The 20,583-nt window shown below is 41.4% G+C and overlaps 1 protein-coding gene across 1 annotated transcript in view; it reads right to left on the minus strand.

Annotated features, from left to right (window-relative positions):
* Window positions 1–20,583, minus strand: part of PIEZO2 (piezo type mechanosensitive ion channel component 2) — a gene marked incomplete at both ends in the record, with an annotated part of 313,493 nt that overhangs the window by 60,065 nt on the left and 232,845 nt on the right. The window contains 8 exons of the mRNA XM_081996437.1: window positions 3,066–3,231; window positions 3,697–3,798; window positions 3,942–4,146; window positions 5,855–6,055; window positions 9,640–9,765; window positions 9,944–10,120; window positions 11,066–11,276; window positions 19,259–19,300. Coding sequence (XP_081852563.1) covers window positions 3,066–3,231; window positions 3,697–3,798; window positions 3,942–4,146; window positions 5,855–6,055; window positions 9,640–9,765; window positions 9,944–10,120; window positions 11,066–11,276; window positions 19,259–19,300 — 1,230 coding nt within the window. The remainder of the gene's footprint in view (window positions 1–3,065; window positions 3,232–3,696; window positions 3,799–3,941; window positions 4,147–5,854; window positions 6,056–9,639; window positions 9,766–9,943; window positions 10,121–11,065; window positions 11,277–19,258; window positions 19,301–20,583) is intronic.

The raw sequence follows: 20,583 nt of genomic DNA on the forward strand, positions 1-20,583 counted from the left end.
CCACTGTTTATATTGCACTTAAAAGCTTTTTATCCATGCCTACAAGAACAGTGACCAACTGCCATCTTCTTAAGGGAAGAGACACATCAGAAAGGGTGCTTCAGTCTGCAACGACCACTTCTTTTACATGGCAGTAAATATACATCAGGCTTCTCAGAAAATACATGAATACTAAGCATAATTTTTTTTTTTAAATGCTTTGTAATTTATTCATAACCAGGTTGTCTTCCCTTATTTGTTTGGCTCTTTCTGACTGACTTCTGGAGAAATGCCATTTTTCATTTCACTTGCTTGGATAAGCTTTGAACCTAGTTCTTGTCCATGTTACTAAATATTTAGATCATTCTGAAACTTCTATGGTAAAGTGCAAGAAATGTTTTTAGACAAAGTCCTTTCAGTTCCAAATTGTCTTGGATGGAGGCCAGATACATACATGTTCTTCAGAGGTATATCCTTCGTGGATTCTCCAGAGCTTGAGAGTCCTTCTTTTTAAAGATTTATAATCCATAATAAAAGTTTCAGTCATTTTAAGAGAACATCCAGCCATTCTCTGGTGCTTCTCTGAAGCAAATTTGGCATTTCAGATTGCAAGCATGCAGTGCAACCTCTCAAAAATAACATCATCTAAAGCCTGGGAAAATCTGCATTGTAGCGAAAGCATTGAAGGAGATACTTAAGGGCTCAAAGAAAGGAAAGATACCATCAAGAACACAAGATCTATTATGCAGTTCATACTAAAGGAAGGTCTGGTTATACCTGTTTACACCATTCTACAAGTATGTTCCCATTACAGATTCAGGAAGCTAACACTACAAATGAAAAAAAAAGAAGCTACAGCTTACCTGCCTAAGCATCTACAAGAAAGGATATCATAAACAGGAATTTCCTCTGTTCCTGAAATTAATGAGTTTTCTATTCATTTGATGGATTTTTCAAACAAAAATGCCCTGTTCTGTTTCTTTCTTTGCCTCGTTCTTTTCATTCTACTTCTTATTCACACAACATAAAACTATCACATGAAACATTCACACAGATTTCTGTACTGAGTTGGAACAAGCATAAAGTAATCACAATTTATTTGTTCAGCTCACCACTACTAATGGGATTCTTCGATTTTCTGGCTTTTTGTACTCTCCACCAGCAACATTACTTACTGCTTTATACAAGTTGCAAATGCACAATTCAATGGTTGCATATCATTAATCACCTGTATTTTATCAGCACATGCCAAGCAGTGTGTTTGAATGGATATGATGCCACCAATGACTTCAAGCTCATGCATACCATGCATATGAATCAAAACACAAAACTTAATCCAAAGTATTGTGGAGAGGCAGCAGGCCAGTTCAGCTTGGACTTTGCTTTCCATTATAAACCTGCCTGATTCACATCCAAAATCTTCAAAGAACATCCTCTGTGCTTCAAACTTTTCATGCTTGGCCATTTGGGAATATCTTCTACAGACAACCAGAAATACCTATCAGATTCCAGGGAACTTTGAAAAGATGCCAAAAGAGGCTGTTTAAAAAGCAGTGATTTTCTTGCCTCTTTCTCCCTTCTGAAGATAGCCTGAACATAGACATTCTCATTATTAATGAGTTTTTTTCACAATGTTTTTTTTTTCCTGGACTAAGGAGGGAAAATTAGCTCTTCTTTCTGCCAGCAACCATGTCATCCCTGATGGTCTTGGCCAGTCACCAACCACACTAGTGTGCCTGATGCAACTGCTGTGTTAGCTTTTGCTAAGATAGACACTACCACAGTGGCAAGAAAAAAAACTCAGGCAACGCCCCCCTACACATTCCTCTCGACCAAGCCATATTTGGCAGATGTCTTTTGGAAAGCATTCCCACTTAATGGAGCATTTCGAAGAGAGATTATGACTTCTCTCTTTCTGCTCATGTTCCTGGATCTGGAGCTCTGGGTCCACCGTGTAGACTGGAAATACTCAAGGGGGAGAGCTCTTCACCCCAGAAGTGACTATAAATCTCTGAAGAAATGGGTCAATTGAATGTGTTTCAATGGTCTCCTCTTCAAAGCTATTTCAAGATAGATTTGGCTACCATTTCTATCAGGAGGATCAGCTTAAAGATCTTGCGACGGGCTTCTGGTGATAGCACTTCTCTAGTAAAAGAAATAAAAGTTTACCAGCAAAAGGGAGATTTTGCTAGACGTTGGTTCAATTTTTTTTAAACCCTTTTGCACTCAGACATCTGTTGGTAACATGCATTCACAAAACAAACACCTAGTCTGACAAAACACAATACCTAAGAAATCCGACTCTTCCCATTTATTCTTGTAATACTGCATCAAACTTTCAGAGACAACTTCAGAGTATGCCCAGCACAACCCAAAAGAGCTGAGCTAATCCGTGTTTGCTGAATTGATCACAGAGGAATGGCTTCCATTGTTTGAAGATTGTCCAGAACAGACTGTCTGAGGCTCTGCCCCCTTTTAATATTATTCACTTTCTTCAATAACCTTACAGGCAGTGCTGAGAAACAGGAAGACATGCCAGTTGTCCTTCCAAGACACTTTTAAGGTTCTTATGCCTACATGAAATAGCACAAAGGACAGTCTCTTATACTGGAGTATTATTTTGATTGCACTTAGACCACAACTCAGCAGGGCATGACTGACAGCTTTGTGTGATTAAACACATACATAGGCAAGTTCAGACTACCATGGATTCTTGCTAACATGCCTGTATGTCGGGGGAAGCCACCAGAGTGCTAAAGTCCACCACAAACACTGTTCCATAGGGCATTCGTGGAGGGAATACACGCTTTCAGGCAAATTTATCACTGAACATCCCTTGGGGAGCACTTAAAACAATCAGCAGTGTTAGGAAGACTTGTTTTCATCTGCCTTTTTCTAAACCAGAAGCTGCTTACCCGGAACCTATCTGCTGTCTCATACAGCAGTAAAAGGTATGTTATGAGATGGGAACATACCTGAATATAAATTCCAAGTAAAATTGGAAGCTGTGAGAGTTACTTTCACACTAGATAACTTCACAAAAAGGAAGGGCTGTATTTTCCAAGTGTTTAAGATTCAGTTCTTACCGGCAGTGAATGAAGTCAGGAACAGGATTATGCTGGCTAAAAGATGCTGCGTCAAGATTCATGCAAATTTCCACATTGTCTCCAGCCATGATTCTCACCGCAGCCTTATTTTCATCCTCAAATGTCTGCCTTTGTAAGGATGCACACAGCAGCAACATGAAATCATCTAGGAGAAAGCAGTGGTTGCAAGGAAAAATTCAGTCAACAACTTAGGTGTAGGGAATGGTAGCGATATACTCTAATGTAGTTACCAGACTGTTTTCCCACACTTTGAACCTCCAAGACTGTGTTATCTTAAAGCATTTAAAACTGATTTGAAATTTATTAACGTATTTAGGTTTTTTATGTGTCATCTATGATTTTTATTGTGAAACAAATTAGAAAAGGGGAAATAATTAATACTTTTCGATGCTGCTTCATTGAAAATCAGATGTAGAAAAAACAGATGTAGAAATTAATAATTCTTTGAATTTTTCTACTACATGCGAAGTAACACTAATATTCAGTCTCCCACAGAATATGTCAGCTTGCCACTGAAGAGTAAATAAAAAGCTGGCTTCAAATTACACTGTTCAGATGTTTTAAGCAAAGGACACGTGAACACTTCACAGCTATGTGATAAAATACTTACAGACAAGGAAGACAGGGTTTGGTCTCACAATGAAGTCTGGAAAGTATAACCACTTTATGATGTTGGAGTTGAAGTTGGCATTACCACTTCTCCATGGATAGTCTGTATGACAGAAGCATGCAAAAATGCAATCAGTACTTTGTAACAATTACTTCATCCTTTTCTTCTGAATACTTACCAATTTTATAGCACTTTTCTGTAAAAGCAAGCAGCAGTAATTGTCCGTAAAGCATAACTGTCCTCACCTTTACAAGGAGCAGGTGGGATGCCAATGCAAAGGAAATACTGGAACGTAATGATGCATGCCAGAAAACAGCAGTATTTTGGCCAGATCTCTGCAATAGCTTTTCTTCTACGTCGATACAATACAGCAATCAGCCAGAAGGCATGAATCATGGCATAAAAATCCATTCGTTGACCAATTACATTCACTGATAGAAGAAAACAAGTCTGGAAAAGAAGTAAAGAAACATGAGCAACATTTGCAACCTGACGGCTAGGTCGATGCAACAACGACGCGTGCTGAGGCTGACTGCGGGAACCCTGCGCAAACCAACACGCTAAAACAGTTTGTATCTCTCCAACAGCAACCTCCCCCACCCCCGATTTTTCCTACTCTTCTAAGAGTGTCAACTGTGTGAATACAGCACTAAAGCAGCTTTCCATTGTGTGATATCTAAAGTTACAGAATGGACAGAGCGTTATCACAGTAGCCTGTATGTGAACTGTTTAACCGTTGCCCGGGAAGGCACATATTACATAGACATATATTTTGATAGCACTTACAGATGTGAAAAAGAAGAGGTACTGTTAAGAATAACAACTAAAGTGTATCCTCATGTGGGTACCAGACAAAAAGAAAAGGGATTCAGACCATACAACTTCTATTGGCTATAGACACATCCAGTCAATTCCTGTAAGACAGCTTTAGTTCTCCAGGCTTCTAAAGGCTCTGCATCCCAGAGCATTTCGGTTCTCTGGCACCATTTGAAGTCGTCCCTTCACTCAGTGCCATGAAGCATGTTTTCAGACTTGGTGAGTAATTCATAGTGAATCATTTATTCAGTGCACTTCACTATTTTGATCTTTTCTCTCCTCAGATTAGGATGAGGTTAAATTTATTTCCCAAAGGAAACAGCTTGCTGATTAATTTTAACTCTCATGCATTCTTAATCAGACTGGCTGTGAACAGTTCACTCTGTTTATCAGTAGCAAGTAGTGGTAGTGTTTAACAGATAGGTCAAGAGAATCATTATGATTAGATTTGGGATGCATTAGCCTGGGAGTTGCCTTCTGCAGATAGCCACAGAAAGTGTGACAAATCACTATATCTACAAACATTTTTGAAAGTACATTTCATGTGTCTGTGAACAAACAAATGAGGTAAGGAAAGAGAGATGAATCTTTTTTTTTTTTTTTGGCAGCAATTGTTCAGCAATAGCTTGTCTTCAAGGCAGGTTCAGTTCTGATGTTTTGTGGCTGGACTGGGTGAGGCAGATAGAAGGAATCCATTAGCTGAGCCTAAACACCATCAGTCTGGGCCACTGCTGCTGGCAAACAGCAAAGCAGATCTTCTACTAAATTAGACACCTACCAGATATTTAGGATACATGATGGATCTTCAGAAAAATCCCTTCACTCCTTTGTACCTTCCTCTCCTAATTCTCTGTGTGTTTCTTGTCTACTGAAAAGTTCTTTGGAGAAAGAACTTCGTCTTAACGCTAGTGGACCAAAGCAGCAATAATATTCTCTGCAGCTCTTGCTCCTACAGATTGCTAACAGCTATAGTAACAAGTATAAAAAAGAAGGATGCATTTGTGCAGCCAGAGGCAAAAGCAGCTTAGAAATGTTTAGAGACAGTGGCCTGCTAGCTTCTGCTTGCTTCTGCTGCTCCTGCAGTCCCTCGTTCCCTCTGTGTGTGTGTGCATGAGAAGGTATGCCTCAATTCTGTCCCTTGTCCCATGTTATAAATAAGACATACAAAGAAAAGCATGAGGAAAACCACTACTAGCAGACAGATAGCAACTGTGACAAGAACTAACATGAGTGATGACTAAGAAGCATCCCGCTGTCAAATATAGTTCAAGCTAGTTCAAAAATGACACAGTCAAAGGGTTTGGAATGATAGTCTGAAGAAAATTAATATATAGTGATTTACCTCCAGACCAAACTTGTAGAAGAAATAGTTTATGAAATACTTGACACAGTTTACCAGTCCATCATCCAGATGTGCTCTTGTAATATCATGGAAAATGGTTTTAGTCACAGGTGCAGTAAGGTTATTTCGACATCTGTAGTACTCTTGATGACGGTAGATTGTAACTTCAAAAGCCAGAATAGCCAGCATCAGTAAGTTATTCTATGGGAGACACAATCAGAAGAATATTAAATAAAAATCAAAACCACAAGAAGCTATACAATTTTCTGATAAGAATAAACTCGTGAATACTCAAATGGATGTTACCACGGAGAGCTTCCATGCTCCAGGATGCACTGGCACCTATTCCCAGCTACTATCATTGAAACAAAGTAAGGTTTCTACCACTTATTGGGTTTCGATGAAACATACTGACATTCAGGAAATACATTTAAAGACATTAATTAAAAAAATACTATAATGAACACTAGCTGTGGAAAGGAAGAGGAGCGAAAATGCATTGTCTCATCCATGTGCCCTCTCATGTTTCATAGCTTAAGAGATCTTGCTTTTCTTTGTAGGAGAGAGAGAGGATACAAGCACACACAAAGTCATCTGCAGGGGTTCAGCTGGCAAGTACTAACTTCCTAAAACTGCAAGGATGCTGGGTAGTGCAAATGTATCCTGTATACCCTTTTAAATGAAGTCTATCTGCCAGTCTGCACTCACGCACAGTTCCTTCTGTCCCAAAGCCAGATTGACTGCGATGCAGTCTTGAGTGGCTCTGAAGTGAATTTTTTCTTCTCTCAGGAGGGAGATCTGCTCTATGCTCTAATAGAAGAGAGGTATAAACCAACTTCAAAAGTTGGTTAAAAAGACCAGCTCAGAGAAAGTCCCTCAAGGAAGCCATAACTGAAGGTGAAGAGGCAACCTCTAGAGCTCTCTTCACTGAGAAATATTTGGGACAAGAATGTCCTGAGATGGGTGCCACTGGATTTTGTGGTTTTTTTTGTTTGGGTTTTGTGTTTTTCGACAAGAAGTTATTTTTGCTTCCTCTCCCTGGGCTTCCTGTTCTTGTTGAGGAGAGTTTTACACAATTCATCATAGATAGGCTCCTCACTTCAACACTGCAGACATTTTGAATGTCTGCCATTAAAGGGGCATAACAGAAACACACCAAGACTTGAAGCTTGGGACCTTCAGGTCTAGCATTAACTGAATTTCTCTATGTAGAGGAGACATTTTATTTGCTAACTCAATGAAAACTCTTCTAGAATAATTTCTAATCCTGAAGTATTATCTGTTTATAGCTGTAAATCTCCTAGTGCCAAGCCAGACACTACTAGGCAATTTCACTCTCCATAAAGAGCTCTTGGGTCAGTAATTGCTCTTCCCCACGTATATTCTTAACTGTGTGAAGTGCTATGGCTAACTGTGGGAAGAGAGGCAGAGGCACTACCAGAGCCTGATATGTTGACTGCCAGAGCTTGACAGGTCTTCCCTACACAAAGCACACAGAGGTAAGCTCTCAGGGAAGAAATGAGGAATAAATATAGTTACATCAAAACTTACTGTTATTCAGTCAACAAATTTCTGACAAACTTAAACTGTATATACAAAACTTTGGAGATTCTTTAAATTAAGAAGAGACATTAAGAGGGACCTGGACAAGCTCAAAGCATGGCCCTGTGTGTACCTCATGAGGTTCAACAAGGACAAGTGCAGGGTCCTGCACCTGGGTCAGGGCAACCCCCGGTAACAGTACAGGCTGGGGCATGAAGGGATCGAGAGCAGCCCTGCTGAGAAGGACTTGGGGGTACTGGTGGTTGAAAAGCTGGACATGAGCCAGCATCCTGGGCTGCATCCAAAGCAGCGTGGCCAGCAGGTTGAGGGAGGGGATTCTGCTCCTCTACTCCGCCCTGGTGAGACCCCACCTGTGTCCAGCTCTGGAGCCCTCAGCACAGGAAAGACATGGACCTGTTGGAGAGGGGCCAGAGGAGGGCCACAGAAGTGACCTGAGGGATGGAACACCTCTCCTGTGAGGACAGGCTGAGAGAGTTGGGGTTGTTCAGCCTGGAGAAGAGAAGGCTCCAGGCAGACCTTATTGCAGCCTGCCAGTACTTAAAGGGGGCTTCTAAGAAAGATGGGGACAGACTTTTTAACAGGGCCTGTTGCAATACAACAAGGTGTAATGGTTTTAAACTAAAAGAGAGTAGATTTAGACTAGATCTAAGGAAGGAATTTTTGACAATGAGGGTGGTGAAACCCTGGCACAGTTTGCCCAGAGTGGTGGTAGATGCCCCATCCCTGGAAACATTCAAAGTGAGGTTGGACGGGCCTCTGAGCAATCTGATCTACTTGAAGATGCCCCTGCTTACTGCAGGCTGGTTGCGCTAGATGACCTTTAAAGGTCCCTTCCAACCCAAAGATTCTATGATTCTATGAACAGTTTGCCCCTGGATTTGGCACATTTTTATTCTAAGTAGCTTTTTTTAATCAAGACAGGAATAATAAAATATTGCTCACAAGCATCAACCAAAAACCAGCAGAAAAACAAAAGACATCATTTACTAGTGTCTGAATGAATTATTCCCTTAATTCATTGTATTTTCTAAGCTGTGGCTAAGGAATAAGCACTTAAAAAAATTAACTCTTTATAGCATATACTGTCATTCAAAGCAATTACTCCAATTAGACCCATCAGTCCTTTCGTACCTGAAAGCTTGTACCTTTTAATTACTTAGAGTTCTTAAATATCACATTTCTTAGAGTGCTTTTAACAGATGGTAGAGTCAGAAAGCCATACTTCTACATGCAGATTCTCTTAATTGGTTCTGAATCCCTTCTGGAAATGTCCTGTGTAACAGATATGGCTTTCTGCTGTCTCTTCCCCTCTGTATTTCCCTATTATCAATGGGTCGCATTACATTTTTAGATCACAGAACCACAGAATCACAAAATCACTAGGTTGGAAAGGACCTTCAAGATCATCAAGTCCAACCATTAATCCAGTGCCACCATGTTCTCTAAACCATGTCTTGAAGTGCCACATCCACATGTTTTTTGAACACTTCCAGAGATGGCGACTCCACCACCTCCCTGGGCAGCCTGTTCCAATGCCTGACCACCCTCTCAGTGAAGAAATTTTTCTTAATATCCAATCTAAACCTCCCCTGGCGCAGCTTGAGGCCATTTCCTCTTGTCCTGTCACTTGTTACTTGGGAGAAGAGACCAACACCCACGTCGCCACAACCCCCTTTCAGGTAGTTGTAGAGAGCGATAAGGTCTCCCCTCAGCCTCCTTTTCTCCAGGCTAAACAACCCCAGGTCCCTCAGCCGCTCCCTCGTAAGACTTGTGCTCCAGACCCCTCACCAGCTTCGTTGCCCTTCTCTGGACATGCTCCAGCACCTCAGCATCCTTCTTGTAGTGAGGGGCCCAAAACTGAACACAGGATTCAAGCTGCGGCCTCACCAGTGCCGAGTACAGGGGCCCAATCACTTCCCTACTCCTGCTGGCCACACTATTGCTGATACAGGCCAGGACACTGTTGGCCTTCTTGGCCACCTGGGCACGCTGCCGGCTCATATTCAGCCGGCTGTCGACCAGCACCCCTAGGTCCTTTTCTGCCGGGCAGCTCTCCAGCCACGCCTCCCCAAGCCTGTAGCATTGCATGGAGTTGTTGTGGCCAAAGTGCAGGACCCTGCACTTGGCCTTATTAAACCTGTGGCAGATGATTTATTTCAAAGACATTGCTAATTTCATCACAAATAAGAAAATATTTCAATACAGATAATTAAAGAAGTTACCCTTAAGTACACAAGCAGAGGATAAGACTTCCTCAATCCAACCCACTCTGCAGGATCAACTGGCCCACTGTAGAGGACTGAAGTTTTGAGTTCTTCTAAATTGACCTTAGTTTCATTCTCTCCTGGCTAAGAAGAAAACAGAACAGTTTATAAAAAATGAGTTTAAGGCTGCTTAGAGAGTGAATGATGATCAACAATAATACATAAGGTGAACTGTAGTTTTCAGTACTTGATATGCTTCCTTTTGCTCTTCTTCATTGAAGAAGGCAGCAGTCAAACCTTTTTAATATGCACTTGTACTCACCAATGTACAGTTACTGGAAAAAGTGCTGGGATCAATAGATGTGAGCTGGTACAACATTTTGCAGACAATAATCACACATGTCCAAACAGTGCAGATACTTGATGCCAATGGGCGAAACTGAGCATATGGCAAAGCAAGAGCCCAGGCAATTAAAAACACAAAGTTAAATAGAGACACCTGAAAACACAAAAACAGTACGGAAATTACATGGAGTAACAAGAGAACTGCGAAAGTCTGACCTTTTCCATCGCAATTAAAAAAAAAAAAATCATTCAAAAGAAAGGGACATAGAGAAACGATGAGAAAAATACTGAAAAAAAATTACAACAATATTCACAATAACACAGACACAAAGTGGTAAGTGAAGAAGGAAAAACTTAATAGTCAGTTTAGGAAGAACTTTTATCTCCTACACAATATTAATACTATTAGACCCACAAAACTGCATATCCACTCTACAAACAGACATGAAATATGAAGGACCACATGTTGGTTGTGCTGCTTTAGAACACAAGAAACAAAGAAGAGATGATACAGATCCATGTGTCTATGGAACCCACCTTATCCTGTTGAACTTTTCCTCCCAAAGATGTGAGAAAAAGGATTTTTTATTTTGTTTTCTAGTGAATCCAGTCCTACTGCCATGTTCAAGAAATGGCCATATCAAATAGAGAACTCACACCAAAGGCACAGCTAAAGGTGTTGCTCCCTTTTTCTTTAGGTGTAGTTCCATGTTCCTGTTTCTTCAGCACCAGACACAGTTTAAGAAATTTTCCTAGATGTTCCTTCCCAACCCTTTCCTACATCGTCCATCCCTGGATGATGCCCACAGACAGCTTGAGCAGGGAAAGGATTATGTCTCTTGAATCCAAAGAATTAGACTAATAAAACCTTAATATCTGAAGAAAAGAGGGGGCTGAGAATATCTAGGCATACAGAATATCACTGTGGAAGCAGATACCAAAGCAGGTCTCCAGCAGCTGACAAGCCCAGCTGGATCCCACAATTTCAGGGAGGTCTGACATGAGGAAGGCATCTCCCTACACTTGGGTGTGCCACTGCACAGCAGACGCTGACAAGCCTCCACCATGGGTAAGATTTTGACAGTGGGTATTTACTTGCCTCTTTCACTGTGACCCAGATGATGTAAGAGGAAACGATTTTGATGATGTGCAGCTCCAACAGCCACCACACAAAGACTTGCATCTTATGGAAATACTCCAGGAATTTCAAAAACAGCACTGTAAGGCGGTCGATCACCAGATGCCACTTGTTCCTTAAGTCTGCAGAGATGTTCAAGCAGAACCATTGGGAAGAGAAAAACAGAAGGTCTCTGTAAAAAGGAATGTTCCACTAGACAAAAATGAGCTTTATACTTCTTCTCTTCTAGGCCTTACAGTAAGACAAGAAGGAGATTAAAGGTATGGCTCAGTGGTTAACTAAGACAAAATGGGGTTGAGGCCCACTTAGTTGTGGTGCTCTCCCTTCTGACACACATTCACTGAAAGGATTCCCCACTTCAAAAGTGGTGGTCATGGCTTCCCTTGCCAATTAGGCTTTTATTCCTCTCTAGCAGAGCCCTTCTTGGGCTCCATTTTCCTCCAGTATCTTTGGACCTAAGCTTAAGGATCCCATCCAGGGACTAGATCTGAGACACTTCAGACCTGGCCCTTATCCAGCTCAGAAAAAAACAGGATTTTGTTTGATGTTTGGAAGCTATGGAGACAGTCTGTTTTCAGAAAGCACAGACTACTACTATTCATAAAGCTTTTCATCCAACCTGGAAGAGATCCATGTACACTAGGAGTAGTATTCTTGTCACATGGGTTTAGACAGCTATACTGTAGATGTCTTCATACATCAGAGTTATCTAAACTGCCTTGCAAACCCTCCTAGAGTGTGATTTGTGCCATCCCAGCACAGATATCTAAAACAGGCAAGGTAAAACTGTAGTCCAGTTGAACACTTCTCTCCCGGTTGAAAAGGGAGCTTTAGCAAGTTAAGATCCTCAAGTTGGGTGGAAGTATCCCTTTGCAGACAGATTTTAGCTAAAAAAGCCATCCTCCCAAATAATACCCCAGTGAGCAAGCATGTGGCAACATCTGTTACATGAGTATATATGACAACACATGTGCTGAACAGCGCGCTCTCAGTGCCGTCTTTGCTTGTGCGGTGGCTATAAAACTGTTTCACCAGGCTGGTCTGTATTAGTATAAAGTCTTCACACTGTATTAGGGGTCTCAGAAGCACTTTGGAGATTGGGAAGGATTTTGCATGCTGTGAGAACATTCTTACAGTTAATATCAGAGATGGAAACATTTGCAAGTGACACCAAAACACATCACTTGTTAGGCTGGTAAAAATGCAAAGGAGTTACCATCTTCTGCATGTAATTATTTCAACTTATCTGGATATTTTATATATAAAACAAAGAAAGATGGTTATTCTGTGCATATTTGTGTGAGGAAAACATGCACGCTTGTGTGAAAAGGCAGACTTTTGGAATACCTGACAACCAAATTACATTTTTTTTTTCCCCTCTTCTGCCCTTTTTCTCCAACCACAACTTAGAAAATCCTAACAAAAATGCTGAGTGATGCAAATTCCACAAGCACACAATTAAACTTGACAAATTAATTAAGCTATAGAACTCTAATCCTACGTGTGTTTTTATAGGAGCAATAAGTGTATTTAAGGAAAGTCTTTATTTATAGAATTAGATGTTCTCACTCATTCTTTCATTGCATTTTTTTCATTTGCAGTGCTGCCACCATGCAAGGTATGTCCTATGACATGTACCAGCTAAGTGCAGCAGACGGATAAGGTACTGCAGCAAGCTCTGTCTAGCATGTCCGGGCACCACGCGCACAGGGGATAAAATATAGGCCTGACTGCATCCATTGAAAAATTGTACATCACTGTGTAACAAAGCCTCCACATGTAACATGTTAAAATAATGTCAAAACTCCAGCCACATGGCTATATAAAAATGATATAACTCTTTGGTAGGAATAAAGGCATGTACAGCTTCAAGACGGATCACACATGGCAAGCAGCACCTCGTGCTGTTGCCAAGCCCCCCTCGCTGCGGTGCAAAAGGGGCCCCAGGGAGAAGGCTGCAGCTCCCCACTTCCCTGCTTGCCTGTGTCGCTGCTCAGGGTAACCTCCACCAGCTGGCCTCTGTCCCCAAGCCCTTCCAGCACGTGGGGATGGCCAGAGTGCGACAAACCCATCACCCCTCACAGACGGCACCACAGCTGGCCGAGAAAGGTTTCCACGGCCTATGAACACCTCTGTGAGGGAAGATGTCCCAGCCAGGAAAGGTAAATCGTTTCAGCTCAGCTTCCCTGGGGCAGCCAAGCTGGATGCACTGCCGTTTTGCCTCGACAAAGACCTTGTCCCTATTTACCTGTCACAGTCCTGTGAATATTGGCATGAGCAACTACATCTGTGGTAAGGCCACTTCATACAATATGGCTTCCTTGGGTGTTAAATGCTTTTCCCTGGTTTTCACTCATGGCTGATATTACAAACTGAGTTACAGAAATAATTCATGTTAGGAGTTCATCCCAGCAATATCAAGGATGACAACATCAGCCTTACACATGTCTGCCCTTAAGCATTTTTATGTTCATCTGGCATCAATTACACATTCCATGTTCCGAAGTGAAAAATATGACACTAATGTGCACATGAATAATGAAGCAAAGCCACTGGGACTTCTGGAGTGGAGTGCCTTGAAAGCATGCAGTATCAGAGATTAAATATGTATGTGCATTTTCTTTATTATAGAGAGATTTCACTCTAAAGGAGTTCTTAGGATTTGGGGTAGCCTCCTATTAATCCAACTCAGACCACCTAGAAGACAGAGGTGGGGTTTCTTTTGTTTTCATCCTCTCAGCGTCCTACAGGAACAGTAGGATTTTTCCCTAGAAGAGACTGTAGCCTGTTGAATAACGGACAAGTAGCCATCTGCTCAGTTCAGGCTTTTTGGCAAAGACTGTATGTAATATTGGAAGGAAAACCTGATGATTGAAGTGAGCAGGGACGGCCATTAATGAACCATTTGTTGCCATTGTTAACTAAGGCTGAGGCAGGCAAATTATGCAACCTGCAGAGCTTACCTGTAGTTTCTTCTTCCTCTGATTCGTTGTCTTCATCATCGTCATCTTCCTTGTCCTCATCTTCCTTTTCTTCTTTTCCTTTTTCAACCTTCCCTTTCCCTCCCTCCTCCTCTGGCTCTTCCGTTCTTTTCTCACCAGCCTCTTCCAGCATTTTATCCTCTTCCTTTTCTCTGCTGGCTGTTAAATTCATCATAGTTAGGTCAGGCAGGCTTCCATCTTGGTGCACCAGTCTGTTGGTAAGTAGTAGCATGTCAGCAAACTGAGCAGTAATGACATTGTAGTCTTTTTCAAGATGTATAATTAGAAAAAAAAAAAAACCCTGTTCATGGAAAATGCCTTAGAAGTGGAAAAGTTAATGATTCTGGTACTTTCTCCAAACACACACTGCAAATTGAGTTGGAATGTATTAGTAACTACTTCTCACTCAGATACTAATGGTTAGTTAGTAATGAGTGGCATTGACACTTAAACTTGGCATTTTCCCCACTGGAGAAAATGGTCAGAGTTTAAGATGTAGAAGCATGAAATGACATTGTTCAAGAGGAAACATTTCATGACTTCATAGGGGACTTACTCATTTTGGTGGTTTGGTATTTTTTTCTTGAGGCTGCTCAAAGTAATTGGAACAGAAAGAAAAAGGGAGATGAGAACAGAGGGGTTACAGAAGAAGGTTCATTGACAAATATGTCATGCTACATCGCAAGTCGTAAAGCATTCTCCTACTCCATCTGCAGAAGCCTTCTGATGCCAAGAGCATGCCATCATGACATTCACAGGGCGCTTCTATAACGAAACATGGAATTGCAGCACAGATGGAAAGGGGGCAACCTATTTACACCAGTGCTAAACATAGTCAATGCTGTACCATGCTGTCAGTAATGCAGCTGAATCATCTCAAGCATCTGACTGATTACTGCAAATGCATTTCCACCTTTTTTCAATTGAAAGATGCCGCTGGGAAGCCAAGGAGTTTGCAATTTTCTTCCAGTTATTGGCTTGTGAAAAAACAAAAGCAAAAATTCCATGGCTGTGGCTTCAATATATTTTATCATGTCTGTCTTTGATAGTGCCATTCATTCTCTCTCTCTTTTCTACATCCCACGGAGAATTTTTCTTAGATTTCTAACTGTCTCTTACTAAATCGAATAGTAATTTTCAGACTACCAAAGCTCGGATACAACTGATTTATCACAGAAATGGTATTTCTCTATTTTCCAATTTTCCTGAGATGTATTCAGTATATATCTTTCCTTTACGGAGAAAAGAGACATTCTTTTATGGTTTCAGGTATTTTCTTTTTTTTCTCCAGCTGTGCTGTTGGGACTCACCTCCCATATTTGCAGAAAACACTGTTTTTCCTACTACCCTGATCCTATGTGCATTGCTGAGCACAGTGCTTACTGTCATAAATAGTCCCTTTGAATATGACTTCTTGCAATAAAGAAGCCCTTTGGCAGGTGCATATGTGTATGATCAGGTCACTAAATGTTTAGTTATGCTATTGAAATTACTACACTCGGCATACTTTAAAGCACCTGTTCCTGGACTAATGCAAGTAACTTTAATATGCTACAGTAGCATCTCAGAGATTTATTTTTCATGATGTGAAATTCTTGCATATTACCAGACAGGAAATTCTGCCAACTTTAATGAGGATTTTTACAGTTCAAGAAACTAAAAAACTAGATTTATCAGTCTGATCATTAAAAAATAAGAGCATAGGCTAAGCAGTTAATGAGAAAGTCAAACATAAGCACAGTTATTTTTCAAATACTTGGGAGTCGCAGTTTCTTCAAGATGGAAACTTTGGTGGCTCAAATGAGGGAAAAACTACAGAAAATCGGCTAAACAATCCTGAAGTAGATATACCACACCAAAATGCAGAAAAGGTGATTTAAAAGTAGAAATTTAATAAGACAGTCAAGCACCAAATAGTCTCACTGAATAAATACATTCATGACAATGATTACTAAAATCCTTTATCATGGAATGGGCGATGAACCTGAATGTCCACTAATCTGAAAATCTCTTATACTCAACAATATATTCAGTAGCCTTAGCCACTGAAAACAGGGCATTTGTCTGATATACTTCATTTTCATATTTAATCTAGTTTATATACTAAAAGGATATTAAAGTCTCTGTAAAATGACTAAAGAACAATATTCCCTAAAATGCCATATTCTAACTTTCCATATCTACCTAAATCTCTAATAAATGTACCAGCAGGAGGGTCCTGTATAAAGAAGAGAGAATGAATTTGCAGTTCAGTTCAAACGTTATGGAGATTCCCAGACACTATAGATCACCAGAGTCCATTTAAAAGGCAATGCCCAATGAAATGAAAGTACCCATACAATCAGACAGGTTTTGCACATGTGCAATTGCATTGATTTTAATGAGGTATCCTCCCAACTGACTATTCTAATGGAAAATCCTACATTCACACTGGTGTAAATCAAGGACTTACTGACTTACCTCTGGTGTAAACTGGACAGAAACACAGTCACCCTGTATTTTGTATGAGAGGACTCATCTTTCTCTTATTCATATAACTCCCATTCATATCCAGGAGATCCAGAAGTTAATGGGGTTATAAAGACGGGTACATGCGATGTATATACCTGATGAAGCCTCAGTATGACTAAGACAAGCTACCCATGCAGAAGTCACACCTAGACAGGTGTCACTTCAAGTTGGAAAGCATATACTGGTGGGAAATTATCACAAATACTACAAAGGTATTGTGTCTGATACTTAAGAAGAGGAATAACTAAACAATAATGCAGACAACAAGCCTTGAAGGTACAGCCACTAATGCTTTTAGCTGAGAGCACTTCTGTATCGGGTCTGCCTGAGATGGAGTTAATGTTCCCCTTAGTAGCCCTCACAGCGCTGTGCTTTGTATTGGTAGCTAGAACGGTGTTGATGACACACCAGCTTTTTGGCTGCTGCTGAGCAGTGCTTGCACAGCATCAAGGCTGTGTCTCCAACATTCCCCCCTGACCAGTAGGCTGGGGGTGGGCAATGTCTTGGGAGGGGACACAGCCAGGACAGCTGACCCAAACTGGCCAAAGGGATATTCCACACCATAAGACCTCTACTCAGCAATAAAAGCTAAAAGAAAGGAGGAGGAGGTGGACAATTTGTTATTACAACATTTGTCTTCTGGAGCAACCGCCATGCGTACTGAAGTCTTGCTTTGAAGGAAGAGGCTGGACATTGCCTGCTGACGGAAGTAGAGAATAAATCTTTTTTTCCTTTCCTGCCGTGTGCAGCGTTTGCTTTTGCTTTATTAAACTGTCTTTCTCTGGACCCACTGTTTTTTTTTCCATCTTAATTTCTCTGTCTTGCTGAGAACGGGAGTGACAGAGCAGCTTGGTGGGCACCTGCCATCCAGCCAAGGTCAACCCACCACAACTTCCTATCCTCAAATTCATCAGGCAGGGTATCAATAACAAGAAGTATACTAGTAGATCTAGTTTTAGGTGTCAAAGCAATTTCAGAGGCACTAAAATCGGGCGTGTGCCCCCCGTCCTTGGTGGACTCCTAATACTTTCATCTATTTGTAATTTACTAGAGCAGAAGACTAATTAATAACAACTTACTGGATGCATTATGAAGCACCTTTTGATAATTTTTTTGCAGTTTGTGAATTGCTTGAAACCTTCTGGCTCAAAACAGTTTCTCAAGTGTCTGTCAAGCATAGCCTTAACAATAGAACGCTTTCTGCTCTGCAGAACATTAGTGACCCATCTCCTGAATATTTGGTGTGCAGGATCCAAACCAAGCACACCCCTCTATCGGCAGGACACCGAGTGCTTTGCCTGCCCTCGCAGGGGGTTTTGCTACCTGCACCCAAGGCCAGCTGGCCGATCTGCGTTGGGGTACGTGCAAGCCAGGGAGGCTCAGTGCAAGGGGTCCCTCTCCTTCCTTTGGGAGCTGCTCCCACACTGACGCTTTTTGCCCCTACACTGCGCCTGCATCGCAGCTATGTCTGCACCCACTCCCGTGCCTGCCCGACCCTAAGGCTGACACACCGACCCCCTGCCTTCACCTCCCACCCAGATCATCTCTACGGTCCTGCTGGGAGCTCTTCAGGCTGTGGCTGACCCTGATTACCATGTCCGGACCGGATCCTCACCCTCAGTTACTGGCTCCTGCTCCTGACTCCTCGTGGGAGAGCGCCCAGCCTTGCCTCCTGCCTGTGCCCCTTGGCGCTTGGCTTGCCTGCCTTCACCGAGCCGCTTGCCCTCACTGCTCCCCAACACACGGGCTTCCTACAGTCATGTTTCCAGCTCTGGGGAAATTTTAAAAACTCTGGCCTTAACTATGTGATGACCTTTGAAGAAGGAGCATGAGCATGACACATAAATTAACCTCTTGTTAGAGCAAGTAGTCACAAAACATCTAAACAAGGGATTTTCTCAGCTTTTCTGTTTATATTAGGTAGCAACAACAAACTCGGTACTCCTTCTATTCTCAGAGCTGATTAAACAAAAGCCCACATTTACTCCAGTCAAATGTTTTGAAAGAAATCTACTCTATGGAACTGTTTTCAAGATGCCACTTATAAAGCGATGATGATGATGGCCATAGGGGCTTTTGCAGTTTGGATACCGCAGCACTCAATTCAGCCTATGAATTAGCATCCTTAGCATGCAGTGCTTTCAGTGTATTGCATGTTCCATTTCTGCCTCTGGATTGGGAAATCTCAGTCTGCACAAACTCATAATACATACTGCACATTTAACCGACCTGGCCCTCAGATTCCCTTTCGTAGGTGCCTGTGAGGAAGCCAGGGACATGTGTCTGCATGTGTCTGTGTGTATGTGTGCACATGCAAGCATGCATCTTTCCATGCACAGACAAGGGGTAGATAAACGAGCCTCCTCAACCAAGTCTGTTGTCTGCAGCCAATTACAAATAGCATCAATTATTCCTGTATTGAGGCATGGGCAAAGTTTAAGAGAAGAATTCCCAGCTGGGAGATAAGCTCACACATATGCAGGAGAGATGTATTAACTGCTTCACCAGCTTTAGGAGACTACAATACCTGAACAACATTCTGTCCCTGCTTACTTCACAGTACTTGTGCAGCAAGAACATACTTTGTTTTAAGGCAATTAGGAAGTAACAAAAAAGATAAGGTATATCTATTTTAAAGGAAAGGAAGAATTGAAGTACCCACCTATTAATTATTAGATAAACACGGCCATTGACTTTGGCATGGCTATGAGGTGGGAGATGAAAGCACAAGAATGCATGAGATGAAAATGGGAAATGAATTAGAGAGAGAGAAAAGGAAACCATTAAATAGGAACAAATGCACTTTCCTGTCTACCAAGAGAGACACATTGTCATAACAAAGCACAATCTGAAAGCTTAACATACACCATGCAGTGAAAAGTCTAGGAAGCATATAAATGCAATACTTTGACATTTAGCCGTATGCAACTTCAGTTAGAAATGCAGGTTCTTTTCATAGACCCCAAAATATGAGAACAGCTTCTACTGCTTTATGTCAAGTAAGCCACAGAATCTTCTGCTTATTTTTCAGAATAGCTAGTTTGCTTCTTTTTTTATTTAAAGGTGATTATAATGGAGCATCATACCATAGAAATTATCTGCTTCAAAGCCTTTATCTCTGCTATACTGTAATTCATGGCGCAGCAAGGAAAATAGCTTGGGAAGTCCTAATCAGAGGATTTTTATTTCTCTCGCAGATGTAAAGATCACCTGTAGAAGTCACCTTTATAAACAGCGAGAAGTGCCTCACTCTGCCAGTTCCAGTACGCCAGTTTCTGTCCCCTCTGTACGCAGCTGGCAAGACCTTACTCTTGAACTCATTCTGCAAACTTTGCTCATGTGAAGCAGCATCTTAACAAATACATGAGCAGTCTCAGCAATTTTAACAGGACTCTTCAGTTAGACAGAAACATAACACCATAATCATACATGGCAGCTGAGGGGCAGATGGAGGAACTGGAGCAGCTCTCCCTATGACTTTCATGACTAGCTCTCACCTGCTGTGGTTGTTTTAACAAGTTTTCTGTTAAAATGATTACTTACTGCTTACTCAAAATTAAGGTTTTCTTTTTAAAAAATTTTTTGTTTGTTGCAAAAGCAGCAGCATAAAAGCAGTTTTGAAAGGTAAACTAGCTATTGAGTGAATGCTATTGTTTTCAAAGTAAAAGGGAAAATTAAGTTTTAGTGGCTTTGTAAGAAAATTGCACATATACATATGAGTCTTTAATCTGTGTTTTAATTATGCCCACAACTTATTTCTATTGCTAGCATTACTGTTGAGCAGGAGGTGGTTGTTGTGCTAGTTCTTATCCAGTTTTAGGCATCATTGTCCTGGTTTCAGCCAGAGTTGGTTTTCCCACTGGGGGAATGTCAGCTGAGCTCTCATCCTGAAGCTTTGAACTATGAAGTCAGCTGATGCTCAGTACTGATTTATTGCATCAAGGGAAGAAAACAGCTGGATCTTCATATGCCAGGCAGTGTTAATGG

The sequence above is a fragment of the Phaethon aethereus genome, assembly GCF_964289735.1.
Source record: "Phaethon aethereus genome assembly, chromosome: 2".
NCBI classification, from domain to species: Eukaryota; Metazoa; Chordata; class Aves; order Phaethontiformes; family Phaethontidae; genus Phaethon; species Phaethon aethereus.